Source organism: Lepus europaeus, chromosome 10, assembly GCF_033115175.1.
Source record: "Lepus europaeus isolate LE1 chromosome 10, mLepTim1.pri, whole genome shotgun sequence".
NCBI lineage: Eukaryota > Metazoa > Chordata > Mammalia > Lagomorpha > Leporidae > Lepus > Lepus europaeus.
In genome coordinates, this window is record NC_084836.1 from 276,401 (window position 1) to 304,391 (window position 27,991).

Sequence of the window (27,991 nt, forward strand, 5' to 3'; positions counted from 1 at the left end):
GGAGCAGTGTCCACGGCAGAGACGGGTGAAAGGCCAGCCAGGCCCGGGCTGCGGGAGGGCTGAGCGTGCTGACGACAGCGGGGAGAGCTTTAGAGAAGCGTGAGTGCAGCCAGACAGTGAGCGTGGCGACCGCCAAGGGAGGTTTTGAGTGTTTCAGAGCCGAGATGAAGCTGGAGCCAGTAGAAAGAGGAAGAGAGGGTGTGGTGAGGGCATGGTCAGCCAGCAGCAGGCAGAGGCTCTGTGGTTACGTGGGGTGGGGGGGATGCCGGCTGGGGGTCTCCCACCTGATGGCTTCTGTTTCCCATGTGAGGAAGAGCTGCGGACTGGAGACAGCTGCCCAGACAGCAGCAGGCTGGGCAGTGGGTGTCACCATAGGCCACTCACCCTGTATGGTGAGTGGCAGGTGAGGGGTGTGGATGGCCCTGGAGTTTGGCCAGATGGGGGCCAGAGGGGCCGGCGCTGTGACCCTGCAGTGGGCTGAGCCTCCATCTGTGGCGCTGGCATCCCCTGTGGGCGCCGGTTCTTGTCCCAGCTGCTCCTCTTCTGATCCAGCTCTCTGCTTCTGCTCTGGGAAAGCAGTGGAAGATGGCCCAAGTGCTTGGGGCCCTAAATCTGCGTGGGAGACCCAGAGGAAGTTCCCAGCTTCGGATCAGCTCGGCTCTGGTTGTTGCAGCCATCTGGGGAGTGGACCAGTGGATGGAAGACCTCTCTCTGTCTGTGGGGGAGAAGCGGCTTGGGTGGACGCAGGCACTGCTGAGGGTGTCACGGGCAGGACCTGACACTCAGCGGCAGGAGCCTTGCAGGGTTAGGGCAGCCTGGAAGGGACAGGCTCCTGAGGCTGGGGACACAGACCTGGACATCGACAAGGGCCTGGTGGGAGGCCTAAGGGCAGGCAAGCGGGTGTGGGGTGGCCCCTGGCAGGATGTCCAGGGATGCTGCTGCCCACACACAAACGCTGGAGTGCTCATGGGGGTGGAGGGGCTCCTTTCTGGGTACATGTGTTGGAAATCAACTCAAGCCGGCTTAGACAAAAAGGGTTCCTCAGCCTTGGGCAACCCGGGAGTGGCTGAGGGGGGCTGTGGCTGGGCCACCGTCCACCAGCAGGGCAGAGATGGGCCGAGCCCCCCCTCAGCTGTCTCTGAGCTTGCCTTTCATTCTCTCTCTAGCCACTCCTGGGGCAGATGGGACATGGCCGCCATCAGCTTCTGCAGAGCCAGCTCCTTGCAGGCACCCTGCCCTTGAGGGCCATGTCTTCCTCTGCCATCGCTGGGCCACTGCTGGGGAGGGCCTGACCAGCCCCAGCACTTGGGGGCGGCGGTGTCCCTGGGCCGGGTGTTTGGATGTCCCTCGCCTCCGCGGGGACCCCCAATGGCGGGTCCAGCCCTGCTCGGATCGAGAGCCCCCAAAGGTGGGGCTTAGGTGCTCCCCTGAGGTGGCGGCCTCGGCCTCCTCCGACCTCCGGCCGGGCCCAGGTCCCTCCCGCCTGCCCTCAGCCTGAAGCGCCTCCCAGACGGGGGGCTCCCAGCGTCGGGGCCCCGACAGCGAGGGCGCCTCCCACCCACCGGACACCGGACAGGGGGCTAAACCAGGGCCGCTGACCCGCCCGAGGGTCTGCACCGAGGCCCCGGGGCGAGAGACGATGGGCGGGCCATCGCTTCCGGGATCCGCCCCCACGAATGATCGGCCAATGGCGTTCGTTGTCTCGCGCCCCGCCCACTCGGGGGGCGGACCGAGGGTGCGCAGGCGCACGGCGTGGCCGGGCGGGCCGGCTGGCTGGGAAGATGGCGGCGGAAACCCTGGCCAACGCAGCCGCCGCGGAGCGGGCCCGGGGTATCCGGAGTGCGCGGTCCAGAGCCGGGGCCGGGCCATGAGCGCGCTGCCCTCGAGTCCCCGAGCCGCGGAGCCCGCCCGCGCCCCTGGGTCCGCCCCGCGCCCCTCGCCATGGCGCGGCTCGCGGACTACTTCGTGCTGGTGGCGTTCGGGCCGCACCCGCGCGGTAAGTGCCGCGGCTGAGGGCCGGGGGCCCGGGCCCAGGGGCCGGAGGCCGGCTGGGAGCTGGAGCTGAGGGCCGGCGCCTGGGAGCCCTGGCCCCGGGCAGTCAGCGAGGTGCTGCGGCCGCCGGGCCCGCGCGAGGCCGGCCGGGGCACCTGCGGCTGTGCCGGGGAGGTGGGCAGGGACCGCGTGATGGGGGCGAGCGGGGAAGTGGGAGGGACCCGGGGCGGCTCGGCCTCCCGGGCTCCGCGTTGGGTGGGATGGGCTGTGCGCCTTGGCCGGCTGCCGGGGGCCTGGGTGGTTCTCTGCCGGCGCCTCCTCTGCCCCGATGCTGGGTCTGAAGCCTCGAGCAGGCTTGGTGGGGTGCCGGCGAGGGGCTGGGGCTCGGGAGCCTCCTCGCAGAGAGGGGTGTTCGAGCTGGAGCTGCGAGGGTTGCAGGAGGAAGTGCCGGGATTGCGGAGAGCACTTTCCTGGCGAGGGGCCTGCTGTGCAGGCCCTGTCAGCCAAGCCCTGGGTGGGGGCCCCGTGTGGGGGGTCCGTGTCCGCGCTCAGCACCTGTGTCCGAGAGCTCTCAGCCCAGGGGGCAGGAGGAGACGGAGCCTGACAATGACATCAGCATTGGCCGGCGTCCTTGGTGTGCCAGGCCCTGCACAGTCCTTTGTGTGCATGACCTCAGCTTCCTCCTCCCAGCAGCCCACCCAGGTTGCCTGATGGTGCCCTCGCGGAGTGAGGCGTGGAGAGGGTGAGTGCCCGCTCCAGGCCGGCGCACAGGGGCAGGGTGTCGTCCGCTCGGCTCTGCCATCAGGCTGGGGCTGGACCCGGAGCAGAGGCTGATCCCTCCTGCCAGTCCAGCTGCCGCCGTCACACCCAGCACAGGACTGAGCTCTGCTGAGCCTCCGTTTGCACTGTCCGTGTGTCCAGCCCCCACCTGCTGGACCCTGCGTGATTTCTTGTTGTGTCCTTCCCCTGCGCACTCAGCTCAGTGCCCGCTCCTCCTCTCTGCTCCCGTCTATGCGAGCGCGCTGCTGCTGGCACCGTCAGTCGGGAGCATCTGTCTTCAGAGTTCTTGCAGGCGAGGACCACGGTGTCCTCCGTGCACGCAGGCTCGCTGTAGTGTTGTGCTGGCCCGCAGAGGAGCGCCGTCTGCTCCCAGGCACGTGTGGTGGGCAGTGGGGAGGCCCCACCTGCCGCCTGGCACAGAGCAGCGCGTGGGTCCAGGGAGGTGAGGCCAGCCAAGGGCTGGGGCGGGAGCTGAGGGCGGTGAGACTGCAGGCAGAGGCCGGGCTGGGGAGGGTGGCAGTAGTGACAGTGGGTGAGCGTGAGGGGGGTGACAGGAGACATGCGTGGACTCCGGGATGCTGTGTGTTTGTGGCTGGAGCTGCGTGAGGGGCGGTCACCTCTGGCACGTGTAGCCTTTGAGCTGGACAGGGTAGCAGGCGGGAGCCTGAGGTGCCACTCACCCTGCGTGGCGGGGAGGAGTGACTCCCAGGCTGCCCACCACACTGGCGGTAAGGGAGCCCCGGAGCTGGTTGGAGCTGGTCATCTCCTGCTGGCTCCCTGCCTCCTGCATTCCTGCGAGGGACAAGCTGACAGCGTGGCCCTGGCCAGGGGCTCAGGCTGCAGTGAGGTAGCCAGACGGTCCCGAAAGCTGTGAGGTCGGTGATCGGTCGCCTGGTCTGTCTGGAGGTGAGAGGGCACACTCACCCCTGGGCTGTGTAGCGGCAGCAGGAGGCTCCAGGAGTGTCCTGCTGATGACAGAGCACGTGGGGACCATCTCTAGGCGTAGCCCTGACAGGTGCCTAAGGAAGGCGGAGGCTCCCCAGGGCCTGGCAGGCCCAGGACGTCTGGGCAGCCATGCAAGGTTTTGAGTTTGGGGGCTGGTGGGGGTAGCAGAGAGTTTGTATCTGACCTGGGTCTGCACTTCCTGTCTTGAGTTCTGGTGCAGGACCTGGGTGCTAAGCCTTTGGCTCAGCTGCCTGTGTTGGGTGTGAGGTCTGAGGCAGCGTCTTGGTGATCACTCAAGGGGCATGGAAGAAGCCGCGAGTGTAGACATCTGGGCTGGACCTGCACCGCCCACCTGCAGGCCCTTCCGCTGGAGAGTCGAGGAGCACCTTCTGTGTCCTGGTCCTGTCTCGGGTCAGCTCAAGGGCCAGACGGACCACCCTGCCGGCTTCTGGGAAGTGGTCAGCTGATGTAATACAACCTAGCCAGTGCTAAGGTGTCTTTGGGACACTCAAGGTGACACTCTTGACCTGACTGTGACCTGGCTGGCAACCCTGGTGCTGCAGAGGCCACACGCGTGGGTCAGAGGTGGGGCTGGCCCCCGGCACCCGAGAAGCAGACCTTTCACCCCAGGCCTTGCCTCTTTCACACCTGACACTGGATGAGCTGGCTGCATTCTTGGGCCCGCCTACTGTCCCCACCCACGTTCCTGTCCTCCCTCTCAAGCAGGTTGGGGCTGTCTGGGTTGGCCTCAGCTGCCTCCCAGCCCCCACCCTACCAACCTAAGGGGTTGAAAGCTTTGGGTCGGGGCCGCAGTGGTCTGACTTGGGTGGGAGGACGACTGGGGTGTGAGTGGGGGGGGGGGGGGCTGCAGGAACCTGCTGCTGCTTTTTCCTTCTCTGCCTACAGCCGGGCTTGTGCCGGGCGTGGGGCTGCCAGTGCTGCCCAGTGTCCCCACGGGTGCACAGCCTGGCAGAGGAGGCGGTGGGGCTGCCCAGCGTCCCCACGGGTGCACAGCCTGGCAGAGGAGGCGGTGGGGCTGCCCAGCGTCCCCACGGGTGCACAGCAGAGGAGGAGGCAGTGGGGCTGCCCAGCATCCCCACAGGTGCACAGCAGAGGAGGAGGCGGTGGACCTGCCAGTGCCACCCAGGGTCCTCTGGGGCGCACAGCCAGGCAGACGAGGAGGCTGCATCCCCACAGCGCGTGTGACGAGGCTGGGCTCTGGGCGTCGGAGCCTGGCACTGGGACGGGTGTTGCCAGTAGATGACAGGGTGTGCACTCTGAGTTGTCCCCTGGCCAGCCCCCCTTTCAGGCCTGCTGCCCACGTGGGGCTGACGGTGTGGGTGTGGCTGTAGGACGGTGCTCCGGGGAGGGACTTTGAGGACAGGGCCCTGGCTTTTTCCCTGGGGTGGCACTTCTCAGGTGTGCCTCAGGGGAACCTCGCCACCCCTTTCCCAGCCCACCAGTGGGTACAGCTGTGCTGTTTGCATGTGAAGAGAAGCTGCCCTCCCTCCTGCCGGCCCTGAGAGGTGCTTGGCTGTGCAGGTCCCTGTCGAGGATGCTGGGGTGACGTGGTAGAACCTGGCCGCAGCCTGCCTCCTGAGAGTGTGGAGCTGAGGTGCATCTGGGGTCTCAGAGAAGGGGTGAGAGGGAGTTACCCCCAGGCTGGAGCTCTGGAAGCTGTTTGCTTGTAGGGTGTGAGTGGGGCTTGTAGCCAACTGTGTGCCTTCAACAAGCCCTAATTAGGCTGTGGTCTGTGCCAGGCACTGGCACTCGCCGTCCGGCACAGCCAGCCGGCAGGTGCACCTGTCGTCACGGTGGACTTGGTGGAGAAAAGGCAATTGCAGGGCTCCTCCAGGACCGGGCTCGGGAGGGAGCTTCCCAGAGGAGGGGACACTGTGAGATGGATAGGGCAGGTCGGGCCATTGTGGCCCGAGGAGGCGCTCAGGGAGAGAGGCCTGCCCACTGGTTCACTGGCTACGCCGGGATGGGAGCTGAGAGCTCCAGGGGAGTGGGCCCCTGCAGAGGCCTTGAAGCTGAGGGGCCCAGGGGAGCTGGCACTTCATGTGAAGAGTAGGTGGGGGAGGGTGGTGTGGGCAGTGGTCACCTCCTCTGTGCCCACTCCGTTGGGATGAGAGGCTGCTGGGAGCACCCTCTGATGGCCACCTGCTCTGCCTGGCCTCGGGGAGGCCATCAGCAGAGGCTGCTGTCCCTGGCTGCATACTCTCTCTTCCTTCCTCCGCCTGCTGCCTCGTGGCAAGAGCTGGGTGAGTCCTGGGTGCCAGCCAGGGCCGGGCCCAGATGGTGGTTTAGGGCCGAGCACAAGGAGGCCCTTGGTGGAGTGGGTGGGGGGAGGAGCCACAGCGTAGGGAGTGTGCATATATGAGCTGGCCTGGGCCTGTTGAGGATGGTCCTTGGGGGCAGGACTGAAGAGACTCACAGTGGGGTAGCCCATAGGTGTGTGTAGGTAGGTGTAGCACCAGCAGACACCTGCAACCCCCCCCCCCCCCTGTCGCCTGTGAGGTGGCAGTGGAGTGGGGGAGGGGAGCAGGAAGCTGAGGTTTTGTGAGTCAAGAGTCAGCCCCTCCAGCTCAGCAGCCGCCTGCCCGGTGCTGACATCCTGGGCCCCGGCTGTCCCGTGAGGCTGTGGCCTGGCGCTGTGCCTTCAGGGGAGCTGGGGAGTGTGTGCTGTCAGGTCACCGGGGTTGCTCATGTGCCCAGATGGACTGAGCTGTCTGGATGTGAGGCTGCAACGGGCTTTGGGGTTCCAAGGAGTAGGAGTTCCTGGCCTCCCTCCAGCCCCTCCCCAAGGGACCTGGGGCAGAGCTCAGTGTGCAGCCCCTGTGGCCTGTGAGGGCTGGGTGCAGGCCCTTGGTGCCACCACCTTCTCGTGTTCCTCTGAGACCTGCCGCGCCCCTTCCCCGGTGGGCAGAGGCTGTGCGGGCGCCTCCCTCGGGCATCTTTTTTTCTTCAAACCCTTGTGTCGAGGGCTGGCTTTCAACGGACCGCAGCGAGGGAGCTGCTCTGCTACGTACGAAACCCCAGCCTAGAAGCAGGTGGTCTACCAATGGTTTAGCGCCAGGTTCCCCACGACCGTGCATTGCGGGAGGGCGGCCCCTTTTCCGGCTAAGCCCCGTTTCCCAGGACAAAGGGCTCTCCACACACAGGACGTGCGGCGGGGGACTGGCTCCTTGGGCACCTTGAGATCTTGGGTGCTGGCTGTGAGATGTGCTGTGCGCAGCAGCACGTGCTGGACCCCGCGCCGGGACCTGTCGGGGCCTGTCTCTGGGGTGGCTTGGGGACTGCGAGCCACGTGGACGCCCCCTGCAGGAGTGGGTGGTGGCAGAGGCCTCACCCGCCACGGGGTCAGTCCTCTGTGCACATGCTGTGGCCCAGGTTTGCTGGTGACAGGGAGCTCTTGAGTGCGGCCTGTACGCCGGACCTGTGCACTTTTTGAGTGGTGCTGGCTCCCTGGGCTGTGGGGGCTACAGGGGCTGAGGGCCTGTGTCGGGGGTCGGCTCTGGGGGCAGAGGCTAAGTGGGCTGTGCAGGAGCCAGAACTGCCTGCCCCCAGGGGAGGGGCCCTATTGTGTGAGAAGTGAGTGGGAGGGAGGAGGGCCCTGGTGTGTGGTGCTCACAGGGACAGGGCCTGGCCTGTGGAGGGAGGGAGGAGGGAGGAGGGCCCTGGTGTGTGGTGCTCACAGGGACAGGGCCTGGCCTGTGGAGGGAGGGAGGAGGGAGGAGGGCCCTGGTGTGTGGTGCTCACAGGGACAGGGCCTGGCCTGTGGAGGGAGGAGGGAAGAGGGAGGAGGGAGGAGGGCCCTGGTGTGTGGTGCTCACAGGGACAGGGCCTGGCCTGTGGAGGGAGGAGGGAGGAGGGAGGAGGGCCCTGGTGTGTGGTGCTCACAGGGACAGGGCCTGGCCTGTGGAGGGAGAGAGGAGGGAGGAGGGAGGAGGGCCCTGGTGTGTGGTGCTCACAGGGACAGGGCCTGGCCTGTGGAGGGAGGGAGGAGGGAGGAGGGAGGAGGGCCCTGGTGTGTGGTGCTCACAGGGACAGGGCCTGGCCTGTGGAGGGAGGGAGGAGGGAGGAGGGTCCTGGTGTGTGGTGCTCACAGGGACAGGGCCTAGCCTGTGATGGCTCTGAGGTCCATGGTTGCCGAGCAGCCCCTCCACACAGAAGTATTTCTAGGAAATGGTGCATCTGAGAGCTGAGCCTAGGCTTGTGCCAGGTAGAGACCTGGGGAGCTGGGAGTCTCCACTGTGGTACAGAAGCCTGTGCCAGTGGTGGGCTCAGGAGGGGGAGGTGGGAGAATGCACTGAACAGCTGCCCCCCCCCCCCAAGATTTATTTATTTATTTATTTGAAGGTGAGAGTTAAACACACACAGAGAAACAGACAGACAGACAGATCTTCTATCCACTGGTTCCCTCCCCAAATGGCTGTAATGACTGGGGCTGGGCCAGCTGGAAGCCAGGAGCCAGGAGCTTCTTCCAGGTCTCCCACCTGAGTGCAGGGGCCCAAGGGCTTGGGCCATCTTCCACTGCTTTCCCAGGTGTGTTAGCAGGGACCTGGATCAGAAGTGGAGCAGCTGGGACTTGAACGGGCGCCCATATGAGATGCCGGCATCGCAGGTGGCGGCTTTGCAGCACTGGCCCCTGAACACATGCTCTGTCCACAGGGAGTGGGGAAGGCCAGGGCCAGATCCTGCAGCGTTTCCCGGAAAAGGACTGGGAGGACAACCCCTTCCCCCAGGGCATTGAGCTGGTGAGTAGGAGAGCCCGCACTCCAGCCTTGCGTGGTGAGGAGCCTCTGTACCCTGCAGCACCCGGCTCCTGCCACCATGGGGGGGCCTGGCTGGTGCCCAGTGTCCTGTTGGGACTTGCTCACAGCAGTGGGGACGGTGTGACCAGAGGCTGCTCCTCTGGCCCTGGGGGCCCAGGGTCCCCAGGGCTGCAGAGCCAGGTGCTGCGCATGTAGTTGGGAACCTCTGGCTCCCGGCAGTGCTGTGCCGGAGGGCAGGTTGGGTGGGGGCAGGTGGCTGTTTCCCTGCAGGTGCGGGTGCAAACAGCTGACTGCTGAGCCCCCCGTGCAGTTTTGCCAGCCCAGTGGGTGGCAGCTGTGTCCCGAGAGGAGCCCACCGACCTTCTTCGTAGCTGTCCTCACTGACATCAACTCTGAGCGGCACTACTGCGCCTGCTTGACCTTCTGGGAGCCGGTGGAGCCCACGCAGGTCAGCTGGCAGGTTCTGGGGTACACCGCGTGTGAGGACGGCAGGTTCTGGGGTACACCGCGTGTGAGGCCTGCAGGTTCTGGGGTGCACCGCGTGTGAGGCCGGCAGGTTCTGGGGTACACTGCTTGTGAGGCCTGCAGGTTCTGGGGTGCACCGCGTGTGAGGTCGGCAGGTTCTGGGGTACACTGCATGTGAGGCCTGCAGGTTCTGGGATGCATTGTGTGTGAGGCCGGCAGGTTCTGGGGTGCATCGCGTGTTGAGGCTCGCAGGTTCTGGGGTACATTGCATGTGAGGCCGGACCCCTGCCCTTGCTTCTGCCTCTGGGGTTATCTCCTGCCCCCGGAGGCCCGGGTTCCTGGACGGCTGGCCGGCCTGGGCTGGTGAGATGAACTTGTGCCTGTAGGAGGCGGCGTGCGCCGAGCACACCGTGGAAAGGGAGGAGGAGTCCGAGGACGGAGGCCTCGTGCAACTGTCGCCCGCGGTGCCGGCCCAGGCGGGCCAGCTGTTTGCTCCAAAGACACTGGTGCTGGTGTCACGACTGGACCACGCCGAGGTGTTCAGGGTGAGGTGGGCAGCCAGGGCGGTGAGGCAGGCTGTGGCATGCTGCCGTCGGCTGTACCGCCATTCCCCGATCTGGTCGTGCAGAACAGCCTTGGTCTCATTTACACCATCCACGTGGAGGGCTTGAATGTGTGCCTGGAGAATGTGGTTGGGAACCTGCTGACCTGCACCGTCCCCCTGGCCGGGGGCTCACAGGTGGGTCTCGCTGGTAGGTGTTTGGGGTCCAGCCGGGTGGGGCGCTGCCCGAGGCCTTGGACAGTCCCTCCTGTCTTAGAGCTGCTGTCACGCAGTCTTTCCTTGGCCCTGCCTGCTCCTCTGGCTCCTGACTCTGCACCTTGGGCCTGGCACCCTTTGGTCTGGTCTCTGTCCTCTCGCTCTGTGGGTGTGTGCCTGTCTCTGCTGTCGGTGTCCTCCTGTCTGCCTCCTGCCGCGTGCCTTGTGTGCTGGGGTGTCTAACCGTGTCTCTCTGCCTGTCTGTCCCGTGCAGCTGGACTCTGTTGAGGAAGGAGCGGTATGGATTCTTTGTTTCTTCTGCCCTCCCAGGCCCCGTTCCTGTCCCAGGTCAGAGGCAGCCACCTCCTGCCATGAGCTTTCTCTGTAGCACTGCTCGGGCAGACAGAGGCAGGGCTTGCCCCAGCCAGCTCCATGTCAGGGTCTCTTAGTCCTCCAGAGCTCCAGGGCGCCTCAGCTCTGGCCACGCTGCTCAGTCCTGACCCTTCTTCCTCTAGAGAACCATCTCTTTAGGGGCCGGTGACCGGCAGGTCATCCAGACCCCGCTGGCCGACTCGCTGCCCATCAGCCGTTGCAGCGTGGCCCTGCTCTTCCGCCAGCTAGGTGAGCCTGCCTGTCCCGTCCCTGCCACCCTTCCCGGCTCTGGTGGGTCACGGGTGTGGGTTCTCGCCGTGGCTCGACCTCACATGCCTGTTCTCCTCTAGGCATCACCAACGTGCTGTCGTTATTCTGTGCCGCCCTCACGGAGCACAAGGTCCTCTTCCTGTCCCGGAGCTACCAGCGGCTCGCCGATGCTTGCCGGGGCCTCCTGGCACTGCTGTTTCCTCTCAGATACAGGTGCCTCCCTGCCCAGCACCCCCGCCCCTCTGCCTGGCCCCCCGTGTGGGGCTCACCGTGTCCTCTGGGATCCACAGCTTCACCTACGTGCCCATCCTGCCGGCACAGCTGCTGGAAGTCCTCAGCACGCCCACGCCCTTCATCATCGGGGTCAACGCGGCCTTCCAGGCAGAGACGCAGGAGCTGGTGAGGGCTGTGGCGTGTGTCTGCCTCTCTCCAGGCCTGCGGGGCCCTGACTGCCTGTTCTTCTGGCCCCTAGCTGGATGTGGTTATCGCGGACCTCGATGGAGGCACGGTGACCGTCCCCGAGTGTGTGCACATTCCACCCCTGCCGGAGCCTCTGCAGAGCCAGACCCACAGTGTTCTGAGCATGGTGCGAGGGGCGGGCTGGTGCCCCGGGCTTGTGGGATGCCACTGTCTGGCTGCAGGGCCATGCAGCTGCCCCGTCCCCCCGTGCAGGTCCTGGATCCAGAGCTGGAGCTGGCTGACCTGGCCTTCCCCCCACCCACAGCGTCCACCTCTTCCCTGAAGATGCAGGTGGGGTCCCCCGTGCCTTGCACCCTCTCACATAGGTCTGCTGGCCCACGGCTGGGCTGGTGGTGCCCCGAATACTGTGGCCCCACCTCCACGGGCCTCGGGCTCCTGTAGAGCAGACAGGAAGGGGCCCAGGAGCAGAGGAAGTACAAGCTACGAGGTGTGGTGGTTGTGGCAAGGCTGCAGGGAGCCTGAGGAGGGACTGGGCCGGCTCCGAGGGTCCAAGGACCGGCAGCCTGTCCGCAGAGTTCCGGAGGTGCCACTGGGCTCTGAGTGGAGGAGGTGGATGGGCAGGGCTGGGCTGGTGGACCTGGCTCTTACTGTGCCCCCAGGACAAGGAGCTGCGTGCTGTCTTCCTGCGACTCTTCGCTCAGCTCCTCCAGGGCTATCGCTGGTGCCTGCACATCGTGCGGATCCACCCAGAGCCCGTCATCCGCTTCCACAAGGTGGCTGCCAGGGTGCGGCAGGGGCGGTGGCAGGTGCAGCCGTCTGGGGGTCCGGGGCTGACCTGCACCTGCTTCCCTAGGCAGCCTTCCTGGGCCAGCGAGGGCTGGTGGAAGACGACTTCCTGATGAAGGTGCTGGAAGGCATGGCCTTTGCGGGCTTCGTGTCAGAGCGCGGGGTCCCCTATCGCCCCACAGATCTGTTTGACGAGGTGTGCCCGCCCTGCTCTGCCTGCCCACCTCCCCCACCCCCGCTGGCTGCTGTGACCCCACCTCACCTGCCTCCTGCCCCCCCAGCTGGTGGCCCACGAGGTGGCGCGGATGCGTGCGGACGAGAGCCACCCTCAGCGCGTGCTGCGCCACGTCCAGGAGCTGGCAGAGCAGCTGTACAAGAACGTAAGCCCGTGGGCGGTGTGGGCGGGGCGTCTGCTGCCTGGCCCGGCCTGCTGCCCATGCCCACCCCTCCGCCCCCAGGAGAACCCATACCCGGCCGTGGCCATGCACAAGGTGCAGAGGCCGGGGGAAGCCAGTCACCTGCGGCGGGCACCCCGGCCCTTCCCCCGTCTGGACGAGGGCACTGTGCAGTGGATCGTGGACCAGGCGGCAGCCAAGATGCAGGGCGCGCCCCCTGCTGTGAAGGCTGAGCGGAGAACCAACGTGCCCTTGGGACCCCCCATGAGTGCGTACGCAGGAGGGGGGCGGGCCAGGCCCTCGGCGGGGTGGGGCACGGGCAGGCCAGCGTGTCCTGTCTCCACAGCGGCCATCCTGGAGCGGTGCAGTGGGCTGCACGCCAACAGTGCCCGCCGGCTGGAGGTGGTGCGCAACTGCATCTCCTACGTGTTTGAGGGGAAGATGCTCGAGGCCAAGAAGGTGAGGCGCGGCCAGCGGCCTCCAGAGGGCTCGGCTCTCGCCTGGGCACTGCTCGGCCGCTGGAGGTAGCTGGGCTGGCGTAGTCTTCCCTGGTCTCAGCGGCTGGAGAGCCCGTCAGGGATCTCACCCCGGCCTGTGGAAGAGGCTCTAAAGCGCTCCTGTGGGTCTCCCGCGTCATCCCCAGACGTGTCGTCGTGTCCCCATGGGGCTTCCAGCTGTCAGGAGGCACGTGGGGCCCCTCAGCCGCTCAGGCTCACACCGTCCAGATCCTGAACCCCCAGGTAGCTCCAGGCCTGCGAGCCTGTGGGTGCTGCAGCGTGGGTGGGACACTCGCCCACGTGTCCACATGTCTGCCTTCCTGTCTGGGCTGGTCGGGGAAGCCCCCAGCTCTGGGCCCACACTTGCTGTGTGCTTGGCTTTGGGTCCCTCTGTGCTTGAACCAGTGCTCTGGCCACTGCCAGCCACCCCTTGTCGCTCCATTCGCCCTCAGCCCTGTGCCCCGCTCGTCCCTGCCCCCAGCTGCTCCCGGCCGTGCTGAGGGCCCTGAAGGGACGCGCCGCCCGCCGCTGCCTCGCCCAGGAGCTGCACCTGCACGTGCAGCAGAACCGTGCGGTCCTGGACCACCAGCAGTTTGACTTCGTCGTCCGCATGATGAACTGCTGCCTGCAGGTGAGGCTGGGGCCCTGGGCATCGGGGGGGGGAGCTCGGGAGACCCGCGGGCGCAGGAACCTGGGACACCCTGTCCTCGACCTGCCCCGGGCGACCCCGGGGCACACGGTGGCGGGAGCTGCTGGTCTGGGGTGGCTCCAGGCGGGCAGGGACGTTCTGTGAGAGGGAAAGGGTCCCAGTGGGCTCCGCACTCTGCCCGCAGGACTGTACCTCCCTGGATGAGCACGGCATCGCGGCTGCCCTGCTGCCCCTGGTCACGGCCTTCTGCCGGGTGAGTGCTGGGCTGGCCCGGGGGGGCCTCCCTGGCTCTGGCCGGCAGCATCTGGATGACCTGCAGCCCTCACCCGGCCTCTGCAGAAGCTGAGCCCAGGCGTGACACAGTTTGCGTACAGCTGCGTGCAGGAGCACGTGGTGTGGAGCACCCCGCAGTTCTGGGAAGCCATGTTCTATGGGGACGTGCAGACCCACATCCGGGCCCTCTACCTGGAGCCTGCTGAGGACCGCGCCCCTTCCCAGGTGTGCAGGACTGCCGGGGCGTGGGGCAGGGCTCAGGGGCCGGTGTGCCCCTGGCTCACGTGCTGTGTGCTCTGAGGAGGTCGGGGAGGCGCCGTCCCAGGAGGACACGCGCTCGGCCCTGGACGTGGCTTCCGAGCAGCAGCGCCTGTGGCCGACGCTGAGTCGTGAGAAGCAGCAGGAGCTGGAGCAGAAGGAGGAGAGCACGGTGTTCAGCCAGGCCATCCACTATGCCAGCCGCATGAGCTACCTGCTGCTGCCGCTGGACAGCAGCAAGAGCCGCCTGCTGCGGGAGCGGCCGGGGCTGGGGGACCTGGAGAGCGCCAGCAACAGCCTGGTCACCAACAGGTGGGGGCAGGGCCTGTGCCGGGAGGGGTGGGGCTGGGCGGGGCCTTTGTGGGAGGGGCGGGGTTGGGGTGGGGCCTGTGCCCATGGCCCCCTCCCTGGCCCAGCATGGCGGGCAGCGTGGCTGAGAGCTACGACACGGAGAGTGGCTTTGAGGATGCAGAGACCTGCGATGTGGCTGGGGCCGTGGTCCGCTTCATCAACCGCTTTGTGGACAAGGTCTGCACCGAGAGCGGGGTCACCAGTGACCACCTCAAGGGGCTGCATGTCATGGTGCCAGGTACGGGGGCCGAGACGTGGGGACACTTGCTGGGGGGCGGGCTGCAGGGCCCCAGGTGTGAGCCTTGGTCTCCCCTAGACATCGTGCAGATGCACATCGAGACCCTGGAGGCCGTGCACCGGGAGAGCAAGAGGCTGCCCCCCATCCAGAAGGTGCGTGGGGCTGGGCAAGGTTGGGGGGCCAGGGACGGGGCTTCCTCCTGAGGCCCCGCCCCTGTCCCCCGAGCAGCCCAAATTGCTGCAGCCACGCCTGCTGCCCGGCGAGGAGTGTGTGTTGGACGGCCTGCGCGTCTACCTGCTGCCCGACGGCCGTGAGGAGGGGGCAGGGGGCAGTGCGGGGGGGCCCGCGCTGCTCCCCGCTGAGGGTGCCGTTTTCCTCACCACGTACCGCGTCATCTTCACGGGGATGCCCACCGACCCCCTGGGTGAGCCTCTGCCCCTCCCCGCCCCAGCTAGGTTTCTGGGGTGGGCTACCTTGCTGGGGAGGCAGGGTCTCTGGAGACGGGCCCGGGTCTGCTCCTCCTCCCTCCCTGGGTCCCCCAGACCGTGGTTCCCTGAGGTTCTGTGGGCCCTCCCTCTTCCTCGCTTCTGACTGCCTGGCCTGTGGTCAGTGGGGGAGCAGGTGGTGGTCCGCTCCTTCCCTGTGGCCGCACTGACCAAGGAGAAGCGCATCAGCGTCCAGGCCCCGGTGGACCAGCTCCTGCAGGACGGGCTCCAGCTGCGCTCCTGCACCTTCCAGGTGGGAGCCTCACGTGGGCCCTGCCCGTCGGCACAGGCCAGTCCTCCCCCCCTCAGCTGCTCCCCTCTGTGCCTTGGTGTCCCGTGCGAGTCAGACCTCACCACGCAGCCACTGAGGTTGTCACGGTTTGCGCGGTGCTTACCGTGACACGAGCGTGGGGCCTTCCCTCGCGGCTCGGCTGCTTCTGCACCCAGAAGTGTCAGGGTCGGGCGGGGCCCTGGGGCTGCCCAGAGCCCTGAGGGCTGCCCTGCCTCGCGCAGCTGCTGAAGATGGCCTTCGACGAGGAGGTGGGGTCTGAGAGCGCCGAGCTTTTCCGCAAGCAGCTACACAAGCTGCGGTACCCGCCGGACATCCGGGGCACCTTCGCCTTCACCCTGGGCTCCGCCCACACGCCCGGCCGGCCGCCCCGGAGTGCCAAGGACAAGGGTCCTTCTCTCAGGTATGGGAGGGGGGGCCCAGAGCTGGGCAGCCTGGCCCCAGCTGTGGGCGACCCCGTGCCCTGGTCCCCCACGGCCTCACGGTGCTGGCACTGTGCGTGCAGAACCCTGTCCCGGAACCTGGTGAAGAATGCCAAGAAGACCATCGGGCGGCAGCACGTCACCCGCAAGAAGTACAGCCCCCCTGGCTGGGAGCACCGGGCACAGCCCCCCGCCGAGGACCAGGACGACGAGATCTCAGGTGGGGGCCGGCTGGGCTGTGGGCGAGGACGCCCTGGGAAGGACCAGGCCGGGCCGGTGCTCTGTGTGACGCGCCCTGTGTGCCGGCCTGTGCAGTGTCGGAGGAGCTGGAGCCCAGCACGCTGACCCCAGCCTCAGCCCTGAAGCCCTCAGACCGCATGACCATGAGCAGCCTGGTGGAGCGGGCGTGTTGCCGTGACTACCAGCGCCTCGGCCTCGGCACCCTGAGCAGCAGCCTGAGTCGGGCCAAGTCCGAGCCCTTCCGCATCTCGCCGGTCAACCGCATGTACGCCATCTGCCGCAGGTGCGCTGGCCGCCGGGGCGTGGAGAGAGCAGGGGCAGCCGTTGCCGCGTGGGGCGTGGGGAGCGCAGGTGGTGTGGGACCCGTGGCTGGGCCTGGGGCACGGCCTCTGGCGGCCCTCACGTCTCTACCCCCTTGCAGCTACCCGGGGCTGCTGATTGTTCCCCAGAGCGTCCAGGACAATGCCCTGCAGCGTGTGTCCCGCTGCTACCGCCAGAACCGCTTTCCTGTGGTGTGCTGGCGCAGCGGGCGCTCCAAGGCCGTGCTGCTGCGCTCCGGTGGCCTGCACGGCAAGGGCGTGGTCGGCCTCTTCAAGGCCCAGAACGCCCCTTCTCCAGGTACCCGCCCTCTGTTCCCAGCCTGGGCTACTGCCCTGCCCCACTCGGCCCGGCCCCGGCCCCGGCCCCGGCTCCAGCCCCACCGTCTTCCCCAGGACAGTCCCAGGCGGACTCGAGCAGTTTGGAGCAGGAGAAGTACCTGCAGGCCGTGGTCAGCTCCATGCCCCGCTACGCGGATGCGTCCGGACGCAACACGCTCAGCGGCTTCTCTTCGGCCCACATGGGCAGTCACGGTGAGTGCACTCGGGGCTGGGGTGGGCGGGGAGGGCTTTGGGGCGTTTATGGCCGACTTGCCAGGGAGGGGCGGGAGTGACTGGGTTAGAGCAAGGAGGGGGTCCCTCTGGGTGCTGGTGGTGCCGGGGCAGGAAGCCTGGCTGGCCAGGTAAGTGTCCCTGGGCCCTGCAGCCATGACCAGCCTGCCTCTCCATCTCTTTGTCTGGGCCTCTGGGGCCTGGAGTTGCCTGCAGCCCTTGAGACCCCTCCCTGCTCCTTCCCATCACTCCCTGCCCCGCTGAGCCTCTGTCCTCATGTGTCCTTGTTTGCTGGCCTCCCCATCTGTCCCTACCTGCCACACACCTCTCGGAGCACCTGCACACGCTGAGAAGGGTCCAGGCTGGCCTTCGGCCCGCAGCCGCGCTGTCCCCTCTCGTCCCTGTGAGGTGGGGCCTGGAGTCCCGTGTTTCCGGCTGGCCCCAGCCTCAGGGTGCAGGGGGCAGGCACATCCGCAGCATCTGCCCTCCACATGGGGAGCACAGCCCTGAGAGCTGTGGGAGCTGTGACAGGAGGTGAAGCCCCCCGCCCCGCGTGCTCGCTGTGACAGAGGTGAAGCCCCCCGCCCCACGTGCTCGCTGTGACAGAGGTGAACCCCCCTGCCCCGCGTGCTCGCTGTGCTCTCCTGCAGCCCTCACTGTGCCTGTACCTGTGTCCCACACGGGCCCCCACGCGAGGCGTTTCCTCTGCGTTTTCTTAATGTTGGTTCGTTCACTCCCTCAATGGCTGCAACAGCCAGGCCCAAGCCAGGTGTCAGGAGCTCCATCCTGGTCTCCCACCTGGGTGGCAGGCATGCAAGTACTTGGATCATCTTGGCTGCCTTCCCTGGATTGGAGGCCCGGCAGCTGGAACTTGAACCTGCACGTGTCAAGAGCAGTGGCCTGGGGCCGGCGCCGTGGCTCACTTGGTTATTCCTCTGCCTGCAGCACTGGCATCCCATATGGGCCCCGTATGGGCACCAGTTCTAGTCCCAGTGGCTCCTCTTCCAGTCCAGCTCTCTGCTGTGGCCCGGAGGGCAGTAGAGGATGGCCTAAGTGCTTGGGCCCCTGCACCTGCATGGGAGACCAGGAGGAAGCACCTGGCTTCGTATTGGCATAGCTCCAGCCATGGCGGCCATTTGGAGGGTGAACCAACAGAAGGAAGACTTTTCTCTCTGTCTCTCTCTCTCACTGTCTAACTCTGTCTGTTAAAAAAAATTGGCCTAACCCCCTGTTGTGTCTTTCTAAACACATACGTGCTCCCCGTAATTTGTGCTTATTTGAGAAAGGCAGACGTAGATGGCTCCCTTCCGGCCCACGCCCCACATGTCCACATCAGCTGGGAGCCGGGAACTGAGCCCAGGTCTCCCATGTGGGTTTCAGGGGCCCAACTGCTCGAGCCATCTGCTGTCTCCCAGGGTCTGCATTAGGAAGCTGGACTTGGGAGAGGAGCTGGGACTTGAACCCAGGCACTCTGATGCGGGATGGGCTGTCCCACGCTCTGCCACATGCCCACCCCTCGCTTTCTGTGTCTCTTGTTACGGGTGCTGACCACTGGGCATGGGGCTGCTCTCCCTGCCGGGGTCCCTGTGCCCTCTGGTTCGTAGGGTCCGAGTGGTGCCTGCACCTTCCACGAGTGTCCCTGGGACATCTCTGACCGTTTCTAGTCTGAGCCGGCACTGCTCCAGGCTCAGATTCAGTATCCCCCCAGTTCAGGGAGTGGGGCCGCCAGTGACGGGCAGTGCTGTGACTCCCCTCAGCCGTGGTCTTGTCCTCCACTTCCTAAGGGCATGCCAGTCCTGTCCATGTCTCAGGTCGCACCAGTCCTCAGAGGCAGCACCAGAGGATGCCGGGTGTGGCAGGCGGGCAGATGTGGCCTCACGGACCTCTCGTGTCCACCGTGGGCTCTGCAGGGAGCTGTACGTAGGCAGGGCTGGGTGCTTGGAGACCACCATGGGAGCTCAGGTGCCGCCTGGCCACCAGGGTCAGGTCTCTCAGGTCCCACGGCCACATCTCCAGCCCGCACTGGCCCTGGGACCCAGGTCTGCCTGTGACCGGGCTGAGCATCCTCCTGTCCCCCACATTTGGAAGTCTCCAGACTTCCCTTCCTGCAGGCGCTGCTGTGCATCCTGGGTGGAGGCCACTTCCTGGCCCCGTACCAAGAAGCACCTGGGCCGGGGAGGCTTCTGGGAGGGAGGGGTCTTGGTGCGGGGGCGGCGTGTGCAGGAGGTGCTGAGGACCAGGTTGCTCCGAGATACCTGAGTGGGGAGAGGACGCATCTGGGGACAGCCCAGAGACCCTGCCCCTCCTTGCCATATGAGACTCTTGTCTGGCCCCAGACGCAGCCCTTCGTGTTCCCCTGAGACTAGGGACTTGTCACGGAGCCCTGCTGCCTCTGGGGCGGCCTTTGGGAATCTCTGGCCTGTTCGTCCCCCTCCCCTGCCAAGCTGTGCATACCCCCGGCCTGCGGCCAGGCCTGAGCCTTCTCTCTGCTGTACCCCCAGTGCCCAGCCCCAGAGCCAGGGTCACCACGCTGTCCAACCCCATGGCGGCCTCGGCCTCCAGACGGACCGCGCCCCGAGGTACCGTACCTGGCCCGCACAGGCCGGCCCTCCCTCAGCCTGTACCGAGGTGCCCTGGGCACTAACCTCCACACGGAACACTAACGGCCCCCTCCCTCGGCGCGGGTTCCTAACCTGCCTCTCACTGGGTCCTGCTGCACACACTAACATAGGCCACTCCCATGTGTCTCTGGGCTTCCATGTGCGCAAGCCCCTCCCTCCCTGCTGCCCCTCCCTGGAGGCCAGGCCCAGCCGGCCCCAGGTCAGTGACGCCCCACAAGTGCTTGGGTGCTCACCTGGCCTCTCCTCTGCAGGTAAGTGGGGCAGCGTCCGGGCCAGTGGGCGCAGCAGTGGGCTCGGCACCGACGTGGGCTCCCGGCTCGCCGGCAGAGATGCGCTGGGGCCCCCCCAGGCCAACGGGGCCCCTCCTGAGCCAGGCTTTCTGCGGCCCCAGCGTGCAGCCCTCTACATCATTGGGGACAAAGCCCAGCTCAAGGTGACGGGGGTGGGGGCTGGCACCCAGGGCCAGGTGGGGGGCGTGAGGCTGAACACGTCTCAACAGTGCCCGGGCTCCCTCCAGGGTGTGCGGCCCGACCCCCTGCAGCAGTGGGAGCTGGTGCCCATCGAGGTCTTCGAGGTCAGGCAGGTGAAGGCCAGTTTCAAGAAGCTGCTGAAAGCCTGTGTGCCCGGCTGCCCTGCCACTGAGCCCAGCCCCGCCTCCTTCCTGCGCTCTCTGGAGGACTCGGAGTGGCTGATCCAGGTCCTGCTCTGCCCCTGCCCCTCTGCCTGCCTGGTGCTGGGGCAGCACAGGCCACTTCCCCCCAGGGACAGGTCGGCAGTGAGAGTGGCCAGGGCTGGGACGTGGGTCGGGGGTAGCCTGCTGGGCCCAGGTACCCGGGTGAGTGAGTGCCGGAGGGCTGAGGGCGGGGGGCTGTTCTGTGCTGCAGTGCCCAGGGAAGGGGGAGCTGAAGCTGACGGTCAGCAGGACCACAGCGGGCCCCGCCGCGCAGCCTCACGGGGGCACTGCGGACACTTGGTCTCCGGGCCAGGTCCCAGGGTCAGTTGCCTGTCCTGCAGATCCACAAGCTGCTGCAGGTGTCGGTGCTGGTGGTGGAGCTGCTGGACTCGGGCTCCTCTGTGCTGGTGAGCCTGGAGGACGGCTGGGACATCACCACGCAGGTGTGTGGCTGGCGCGGGGCTGGGGACCAGGGCTCCCAGGCCGCCCCTCCGCCCCGCTGGCAGTGGCGTCCTGCTCTGTGCAGGTGGTGTCCTTGGTGCAGCTGCTGTCAGACCCCTTCTACCGCACGCTGGAGGGCTTCCGCCTGCTGGTGGAGAAGGAGTGGCTGTCGTTTGGTCATCGCTTCAGCCACCGAGGGGCCCACACCCTGGCCGGGCAGAGCAGCGGCTTCACGCCCGTCTTCCTGCAGTTCCTGGACTGCGTCCACCAGGTTGGCAGGCGGCCGTGGGGGCGGGCAGGGGGCCTTGCGTGCTGCCCCTGACCGCCGACTCCCGTGGTGCCAGGTTCACCTGCAGTTCCCCATGGAGTTTGAGTTCAGCCAGTTCTACCTCAAGTTCCTCGGCTACCACCACACCTCCCGGCGCTTCCGCACCTTCCTGCTGGACTCAGACTACGAGCGCATCGAGCTGGGTATGTGGGGCGGGACCTGGGACGGCGGCTGGTTGGCAGGGCCTCGGGCTCAGAGCTGCCCCCGTGCAGGGCTGCTGTACGAGGAGAAGGGGGAGCGCAGGGGCCAGCTGGCCTGTCGGTCCGTGTGGGAGTACGTGGACCGACTGAGCAAGAAGACACCCGTGTTCTTCAACTACATGTACGCACCTGAGGACACGGAGGTGAGCCGGGGCCCGGCGGGGCAGGGCAGCTGCTGGTGGTGCTCCGGGTGCTCAGTGCCAGCCCTGCCCCCAGGTCCTGCGGCCCTACAGCAACGTGTCCAACCTGAAGGTGTGGGACTTCTACACGGAGGAGACACTGGCTGAGGGCCCGCCCTATGACTGGGAACTGGCCCAGGGGCCCCCTGAACCCCCAGAGGAGGAACGGCCGGATGGAGGCGCTCCCCAGAGCAGGCGCCGTGTGGTGTGGCCGTGCTACGACAGCCGCCCCCGTGCCCAGCCCGATGCCATCTCACGCCTGCTAGAGGTAATGTGTGGGCCAGGGCGGGGCTTTGTCCAGCAGCCCCTCCATGCAGATGGCGTGGGTGGGGCGCATTCCGGTGTCAGCACGGCAGGTGGCCAGGGCCGGCCAGGTGGGTGTTTGCAGGGTCACGCAGGATGCCACCCCTGCTCTGGCTCTCAGAGGCCCAGGCACCACCCTGGGTTCAGCCCCGAGGGAGGACGGGTCTCCCAGAACCACCCCCACCCCTCCACATGAGCCGCTGTGTTTCTGGGCGCTTGTCCTGGAAGCTTGCGGGTGGTGGTGAGCCTCTCGCCCTGCGGGTGCTGGTGGCCTCTCGCCCTGCGGGTGGTGGTGGGCGCATCTGCTCAGCCTCCGGAATCAGGAGACCCCTGGGAAGCAGAGGAGCCCGGTGTGGGGCTGTTTGGTGCTGGTGTGTGTTGCCGTTGAGAGGGTGCCCGTTCTTTACCTGCGCGGTCGGTCCCCAGGTGCAGAGCTCAGCAGGGTCTGTGCTCCGCTCCCTGGCGCTGGCTGTGTGTCCTTGGCTGTCACCTGAGGGCCTCAGGGCTTCTGTCCACTGGCGTGGGCAGCGGGGGTGCTGACTGATGCCTGTGGGGAGGTGGAAGGTAATTTTGAAGGCGCAGCGTGGGACCAGGCCCAGAGGCACTGAGCATCCAGGGGTTTGGGGGAGCATGGGGTCGTGGTTTTGTGCCTGAGGGTGGCCCGCAGGCACCCACAAGTCCCTCTGTCTCTGGTGCTGCTGGCCTGCGAGGCTGGGTCAGCTTTCCCAGGACAGCATCCGCGTAGCCTGTCGGCGCCGATTCTTCTGTTTTTGACTCGTCTGGGTCTTTGTAACAGGATTTGGGTCTTCTTTTTACCTAATCTGATTGTTTTCTTGGGATTTTTAGTTGACTTACAATTAACGTAGTTGTTGATAGGGTTGGGCTTAAGGATAGCACCGTGTTGATTTCACCCATTTACTTTTTGCTCCTTTTTCCCCTTTTTCTGTCTTAAATTGTGTTTTTAGTACTCAGTCTTATGTACTTTGAGCAGTGCCTCTGTGTTTGCTGTTTTCCTAGTGGTCTCCAGGGACTGCAGTTGTAGTTTATTTTCAACACAGCAGTTCACACACGAGAACTTACAGCAGTGTACTTGTGTTGGGAGGGAGCTTCCACTGCCGAATGCCCATGGCAAAGCCGGGAGCCAGGAACACCGTCCGGGTCTCCCTCGGGTGGCAGGGCCAAGGTGCTCAGCTGGAGCTGGGATCAAGCAGAGCTGGGACTTGAACCCGGGCACTCCAGTTTGGAATGTGGGCGTCCCGTCCGGCATCTCACCTGCACCGAACAGCTGTCCTACTTCTCGAGGGGCTGGTGTGCAGAGCAGCAAGTTAAGCCCCACTTGCAATGCCAGATCCCACACTGGAGCACCAGGGCAGGTCCCTGCTGCTGCGCCCAGGGAGGCGGCAGGCGGGGCCACGCACGGCAGGGCCTCCACACACAGAGGAGGAGGACGGCATTTCTGGCTCCTTGCTTTGGCCTGGCCCAGCTCTGGCTGTTACGGCCATGAAATGGGAGAGCTCTCTTTCTCTGCATTCTCTTTTCAAATAAATGATTTTTTCAAAAGACTTATTTATTTATTGAAAGGCAGAGTTACAAAGAGAAGGAGCTGCAGAGAGAGAGAGAGAGAGAGAGGTGTCTTCCATCCACTGGTTCATTCCCCAATTGACTGCAATGGCTGGAGCTGCGCCAATCAGGAGCCAGGAGCCTCTTTGGGTCTCCCATGCGGGTGCAGGGGCCCAAGCACTTGGGCCATCTTCTACTGCTTTCCCAGGCCACAGCAGAGAGCTGGATCGGAAGTGGAGCAGCCGGGACTCAAACTGGCACCCATAATGGGATGCCGGCACTGCAGGCAGTAGCTTTACCCGCTGTACCACAGCACTGGCCCCAATAAATAAATTAAAAAAATGTTTTTCTTATAATGCAGGTTTGCAGCACAGATTCCTCAGCTTTTGTTCTCTGAAAATGTATTAATTGTACTTATTTATTTATTTATTTAATTTATTTGAAAGGCAGAGTTAGAGAGGGAGAGGTGGTTCACTCCCCAAAATGGCCAGGGCTAGGCCAGATTGAAGCCAGAAACCAGGAGCTTCTTCCAGGTCTCCTACGTGGGTGCAGGGGCCCAAGGACTTGCACCTTATCCACTGCTTTCCCGGGAGCATTAGCAGGGAGCTGGATTGGAAGTGGGGCAGCTGGGACTTGAACTGGCTGTCTGGTATGATACACTGGCATCACAAGCCATAGCCTACCCTGCCAGCCCCCATTTATTCTATTTAAAAATAGTTTGGGGCCGGTGCTGTGGTGTAGGGGGCTGAGCCAACCCCTGTGGCACTGGCATCCCATGTGGGCGCTGGTTCCTGTCCTGGCTGCTCCTCTTCTGATCCAGCTCCGCTGTGGCCTGGGAAAGCAGAAGTGCTTGGGCCTATGAACCTGCGTGAGAGACCCGGAAGAAGCTCCTGGCTTCTGATTGGCTCAGCTCCTGCTGTTGCGGTCATTTGGGGAGTGAATCAGTGAATGGAAGATCTTTCTCTGTCTCTCCCTGTCTGTAACTCTACCTCTCAAATAAATAAAATCTTTAAAAAAATAGTCTTTTGTTCTCTGTAAAGATTCTTCATTTAATCCTTATGTTCATCTTTTAAGTCTTGAAACACATTTATAGTGACCGTTTAAAATTTCCTGTGTGTGCTGTGTGTGTTTCATTTCTGGGTCTGTGTCTTAACGTGTGCCTGCGTTTTGCTTTTCTAAGCTGGACCGTGCGCGCCCTGCGTCCCTGTAGGGTCCTGGGTTGTGCTTTTGCAGGGGGTCAGGGTGGTCTTTGCCAGGCTTCTCTCTAAGCTGTGAGGAGCCCCTGCAGGGTTTCCGTCCAAGTTTCTGTTTCCAGGGACCTGAGGCCGGGCAAGGGTTTACCTTGGCTCACGGTTCAGGTGCAAGGCTGAGTGCCCGTGTGCTGGTGCCCTTGCTGGTGGAGTCCCAAGGCAGCCTGGGGCATCACACAGCAAGAGACACGGGCCTTGCGTGTCTCTCCTGTCTCCCGCTTCTTTCCCTCCAAAGATTGCTTGGTGTATGTGAAATTCTGGTTTTGTGTCAGAGAGAGGGGACGAGGGAGGGAGTGTTCCGTTTGCTGGGCACTGTCCAGATGGCCACAGCAGCTAGGGCGAAGCAGGAGCTCCACCCAGACTCAGTTATCCCTGAGTCCTTGGGCATCCATCTGCTGCCTCCTGGGCACGTCAGCAGGGAGGTGGACTGGAGTCAAACCAGCACTCGTCTAGGGTGCCGGTGACGGAGGGGACGGCTGTCCCTGCTGTGCCACGGTGCCAGCCCCCGAGGGCCCATCTGATCCCCTCGCCTCCCAAAGGCCCCAGTTTGTCAGATGAAATTCCCACCATGTTTCCTTCCTTCCTTCCTTCCTTCCTTCCTTCCTTCCTTCCTTCCTCCCTTCCTTCCTTCCTTCCTTCCTTCCATTTATTTAAGGAAGTTATAGACAGAGAGCGAGAAAGCATCTTCACTCTGCTCATTTACTCCCCAGTGGTGCAATGGCCAGGGCTGGGCCAGGCTGGAGTCTCCTATGCAGATGGCAGGGGCCCACGCACCGGGGCCACCTTCCGCTGGTTCCCGAGGCTCCTTTGCAGGGAGCTGGACCAGACGTGGAGCAGCTGTTGTGGGCGTCAGCTTAACCTGCCGTGCTGCAGTGCTGGCCCCAGCTCCCACCCCCCTGGTACCTCACAGTGGAGATTAACTTCCAACACAGGAGCACTGGGGGGACCCTCACCGTACGGCTGTGGCTCTGGCTGCCTGGGACTCCTCACCTTGCAGCATCATGCAGCTGCCTGGTCTGTCCTCTCCAGGCCTTGCTGCTCGCACCTGGCAGCTTCACTGGGCCTCCTGCGGTTTCTGGCGCTGCCTTGTGACCTGCCTGCGAGGTGTCCTCTGCCCTCTCCCTCAGCAGGGCCCCAGACAGGACGCCGGGGGTTGTGGGGCTTACCTGCATGGTCCTGGGACAGCTGCTTCCTGCTCACATCTGTCCTGGCTGCCTGTGGAGACGAGTCAGTGATCTGTCCCCCAGGTTCCCATTTGTTCTTTGGGAGAGAATTTGTCTGTTTACTTCTGTTTGGTTTTCCTGAAACATCTGTGTGTGTGTGTGTGTGTGTGTCTTACCTATGGCTGACCGGCCTGTTAGGGTCTGCACAATGTCATTTGGCACATCTGGTGTGGGGAATGTTTCCTAAGAGTTCTTTTTTTTTTTTTTTTTTTAAGACTTATTTATTTGAAAGGCAGAGTTACAGAGAGGCAGAGGCAGAGAGAGAGGTCTTCCATCCGCTGGTTCACTCCCCAGATGGCCGCAATGGCCAGAGCTGAGCCAATCCGAAGCCAGGAGCTTCTTCCAGGTCTCCCACATGGGCGCAGGGGCCCAAGCACTTCGGGCATCTTCCACTGCTTTCCCGGGCCACCAGCAGAGAACTGGATCAGAAGTGGAGCAGCCGGGACTTGAACCGGTGTCCATATGGGATGCTGGCACTGCAGACGGTGGCTTTATCAATGCCACAGTGCCGGCGCCTGGTTTGGGGAGTTTCTCGACTTCCTCTTAACCTCACTCTTGCCGTCTACACTCCAGTTACACATATTCATTGAATCTCTCTTCTGTTGCTTTCTGGCCTCCTGTCTTTGTGTTCCCCTCTAGCTGTTTTCTTTCTTCTTTCCAGGAGCTGCAGCGGCTGGAGACAGAGCTGGGCCGCTCCCCTGAGCGCTGGAAGGACACCTGGGACCGCGTGAAGGCTGCACAGCGCCTTGAAGGCCGCCCAGATGGGCGTGTGAGTGGGGGCAGGGCAGACAGGGTGGGTGTGTCCCGAGGAGGCTGCAGAGGCTGCCCGGCCCTGACCCAGACCCCCCCCCCTCCCTGTCCCCAGGCCACCCCTAGCTCCCTGCTGGTGTCCAGTGTGCCCCACCACCGCCGCTCGCTGGGTGTGTACCTGCAGGAGGGGCCTGTGGGCTCCACCTTGAGCCTCAGCCTGGACAGTGACCAGAGCAGCGGCTCAACTGCCTCAGGTTCCCGGCAGGCCGCCCGCCGCAGCACCAGCACCCTGTACAGCCAGTTCCAGACGGCTGAGAGTGAGAACAGGTACGGGGCAGCCTGCCTCCGCTGCATGGATGCTTCTGCGCCGAGGGCCTGGGGCCTGGCACTCCCCAGGTTGGGGGCACGGGTGCTTCTAGGGAGCTCTGGTCATTTCTGAGGGTGGACAGATCTGTGGGGAAGGCCATGACCGAGGCCCAGGCGTGAGCAAACATGGAGACTGGGATCCAGAACTAGTGATCACAGCCAGGCTGCGGTGGCTGGAGGAGCAGAGGGCCCACAGGGCCGTGGGGTACCCATGAGGCCAGGGCAGGCCGTAGCTGAGGCCAAGCCCAGCAGGACCCATTCAGCCCCTGAGCCTGAAGAGGGCTGTGCCGTCCTGGTCGTCCACTGCGTGCGCCTCCTCTGGCTGCGGTGTGGGACACCCTTTACCCTCTGACCTGTGGGGAAGCCTGTAGCCCAGGGACCGCCTTGGCCTGGCTGCTCCCTGATGGCCGGCCTGGGGCGGGTTCTGCTGCCGACACAGGTCCTACGAGGGCACCCTGTACAAGAAGGGGGCCTTCATGAAGCCCTGGAAGGCCCGCTGGTTCGTGTTGGACAAAACCAAGCACCAGGTAAGTGCCAAGTAGGGAGTAGGGGAGGCAGGTGAGGGGTGGGCCGCCCTGACTCCACCCCTCCCCCCCAGCTGCGCTACTACGACCACCGCGTGGACACGGAGTGCAAGGGTGTCATTGACCTGGCGGAAGTGGAGGCTGTGGTGCCTGGCACGCCCGCCATGGGCGCCCCCAAGACTGTGGATGAGAAGGCCTTCTTTGACGTGAGCCCAGGCTGGGGCCGGGGGTGGAGGGGGAGGGGCTGTCCATGGTGCGGGGCCGTGGAGTCAGCGACCCGCCCCTCCCCAGGTGAAGACGACGCGTCGCGTTTACTACTTCTGTGCCCAGGACGTGCCCTCGGCCCAGCAGTGGGTGGACCGGATCCAGAGCTGCCTGTCAGACGCCTGATCCTCCCGGCCCTGCCCGGGCTGCTCTGCTTCCAGTCGTTACAGACCACTAGGGGTGGGCAGGGCCGCCCCGGCCATGTTTACAGCCCCGGCCCTCGACAGTATTGAGGCCCCGAGCCCCCAGCACTTGTGTGTACAGTCCCCTCCCCCTCCAGGAGCCCCCACCGCCCGGCCGGCGCTAACTTATTGAGGCATTGTGGCTGAGTGTTGTGCGAGAGGCGGCCATGGTACAGCCCCAAGATGGGCCTGTAAATAGTCCACCCAGCCCAGCCCTGTCAGTGTGCTGGCCCCGGCCGGCCGGCCGCAGGTGAACTGTTTCTAGAACCAGAGTCTATATAAAGAGAACTAACGATGTGTTCCCGTGCCTGCCTCACCCACGCCCCCCTGCCCCTCCGTGAGCCTGCGGCCCTGCAAGTCTTCAGTCTGCCCAGAAAGTTGATGTCGTCCCCATGGGCCTTCCCTGCTACCTGGACCCACCCATCTCCCCGGCCTGCATGGCCACCTCATTCCTCGGGCCTGACGGGGATGGAGGGGCCGGCCTCTAGGGTGGAAGCTGGCGTCAGGGAAGCCACAGGGGGATGGGGGGCGCAGTTCGGCATGCAGGTCGTGGAGCTGGCTGGTCCCTGGTCAGACAAGTGAGCTGGTGGGGAGGC

The 27,991-nt window shown here is 64.9% G+C and overlaps 2 protein-coding genes across 4 annotated transcripts in view; one reads left to right on the forward strand and one right to left on the reverse strand.

Moving 5' to 3' along the window:
• Positions 1 to 1,764: 1,764 nt before the first annotated feature.
• SBF1 (SET binding factor 1) lies at positions 1,765 to 27,865 on the forward strand. Of its 3 annotated transcripts, none has more exons than XM_062202615.1 (41): positions 1,765 to 1,996; positions 8,392 to 8,477; positions 8,806 to 8,943; positions 9,347 to 9,505; positions 9,589 to 9,699; positions 10,233 to 10,338; positions 10,440 to 10,572; positions 10,650 to 10,758; positions 10,832 to 10,945; positions 11,032 to 11,109; positions 11,439 to 11,552; positions 11,633 to 11,761; positions 11,847 to 11,945; positions 12,024 to 12,228; positions 12,307 to 12,419; positions 12,939 to 13,088; positions 13,291 to 13,359; positions 13,446 to 13,604; positions 13,681 to 13,949; positions 14,054 to 14,226; positions 14,305 to 14,378; positions 14,455 to 14,650; positions 14,837 to 14,964; positions 15,225 to 15,403; positions 15,506 to 15,642; positions 15,738 to 15,945; positions 16,084 to 16,280; positions 16,376 to 16,513; positions 19,033 to 19,110; positions 19,404 to 19,585; positions 19,670 to 19,849; positions 20,167 to 20,268; positions 20,352 to 20,537; positions 20,611 to 20,737; positions 20,807 to 20,937; positions 21,011 to 21,241; positions 25,971 to 26,078; positions 26,175 to 26,386; positions 26,865 to 26,952; positions 27,024 to 27,155; positions 27,241 to 27,865. In XM_062202615.1, the coding sequence occupies exons 1-41, from the start codon at positions 1,942 to 1,944 to the stop codon at positions 27,337 to 27,339; spliced, it is 5,682 nt and encodes a 1,893-aa protein (XP_062058599.1). In that variant the 5' UTR covers positions 1,765 to 1,941; the 3' UTR covers positions 27,340 to 27,865. The 3 variants fall into 3 exon arrangements, with proteins under 3 accessions (XP_062058599.1, XP_062058600.1, XP_062058601.1); XM_062202616.1 differs by having other exon boundaries at positions 13,684 to 13,949; XM_062202617.1 differs by lacking the exon at positions 19,033 to 19,110.
• Positions 26,474 to 27,991, reverse strand: part of PPP6R2 (protein phosphatase 6 regulatory subunit 2) — a 98,424-nt gene continuing 96,906 nt past the window's right edge. Inside the window, exon 26 of the mRNA XM_062202622.1 lies at positions 26,474 to 26,510. Coding sequence (XP_062058606.1) covers positions 26,489 to 26,510 — 22 coding nt within the window. The 3' untranslated portion in view covers positions 26,474 to 26,488. The remainder of the gene's footprint in view (positions 26,511 to 27,991) is intronic.

Bases quoted from the DNA above. Each gene is read 5' to 3' on its own strand.
- SBF1 (XM_062202615.1), top strand. From the start codon at position 1,942: ATGGCGCGGCTCGCGGACTACTTCGTGCTGGTGGCGTTCGGGCCGCAC. The intron at 14,379-14,454 runs GTGCGTGGGGCT...TCCCCCGAGCAG, and splicing joins GGCTGCCCCCCATCCAGAAG to CCCAAATTGCTGCAGCCACG. The intron at 16,281-16,375 runs GTACCCGCCCTC...CGTCTTCCCCAG, and splicing joins CCAGAACGCCCCTTCTCCAG to GACAGTCCCAGGCGGACTCG.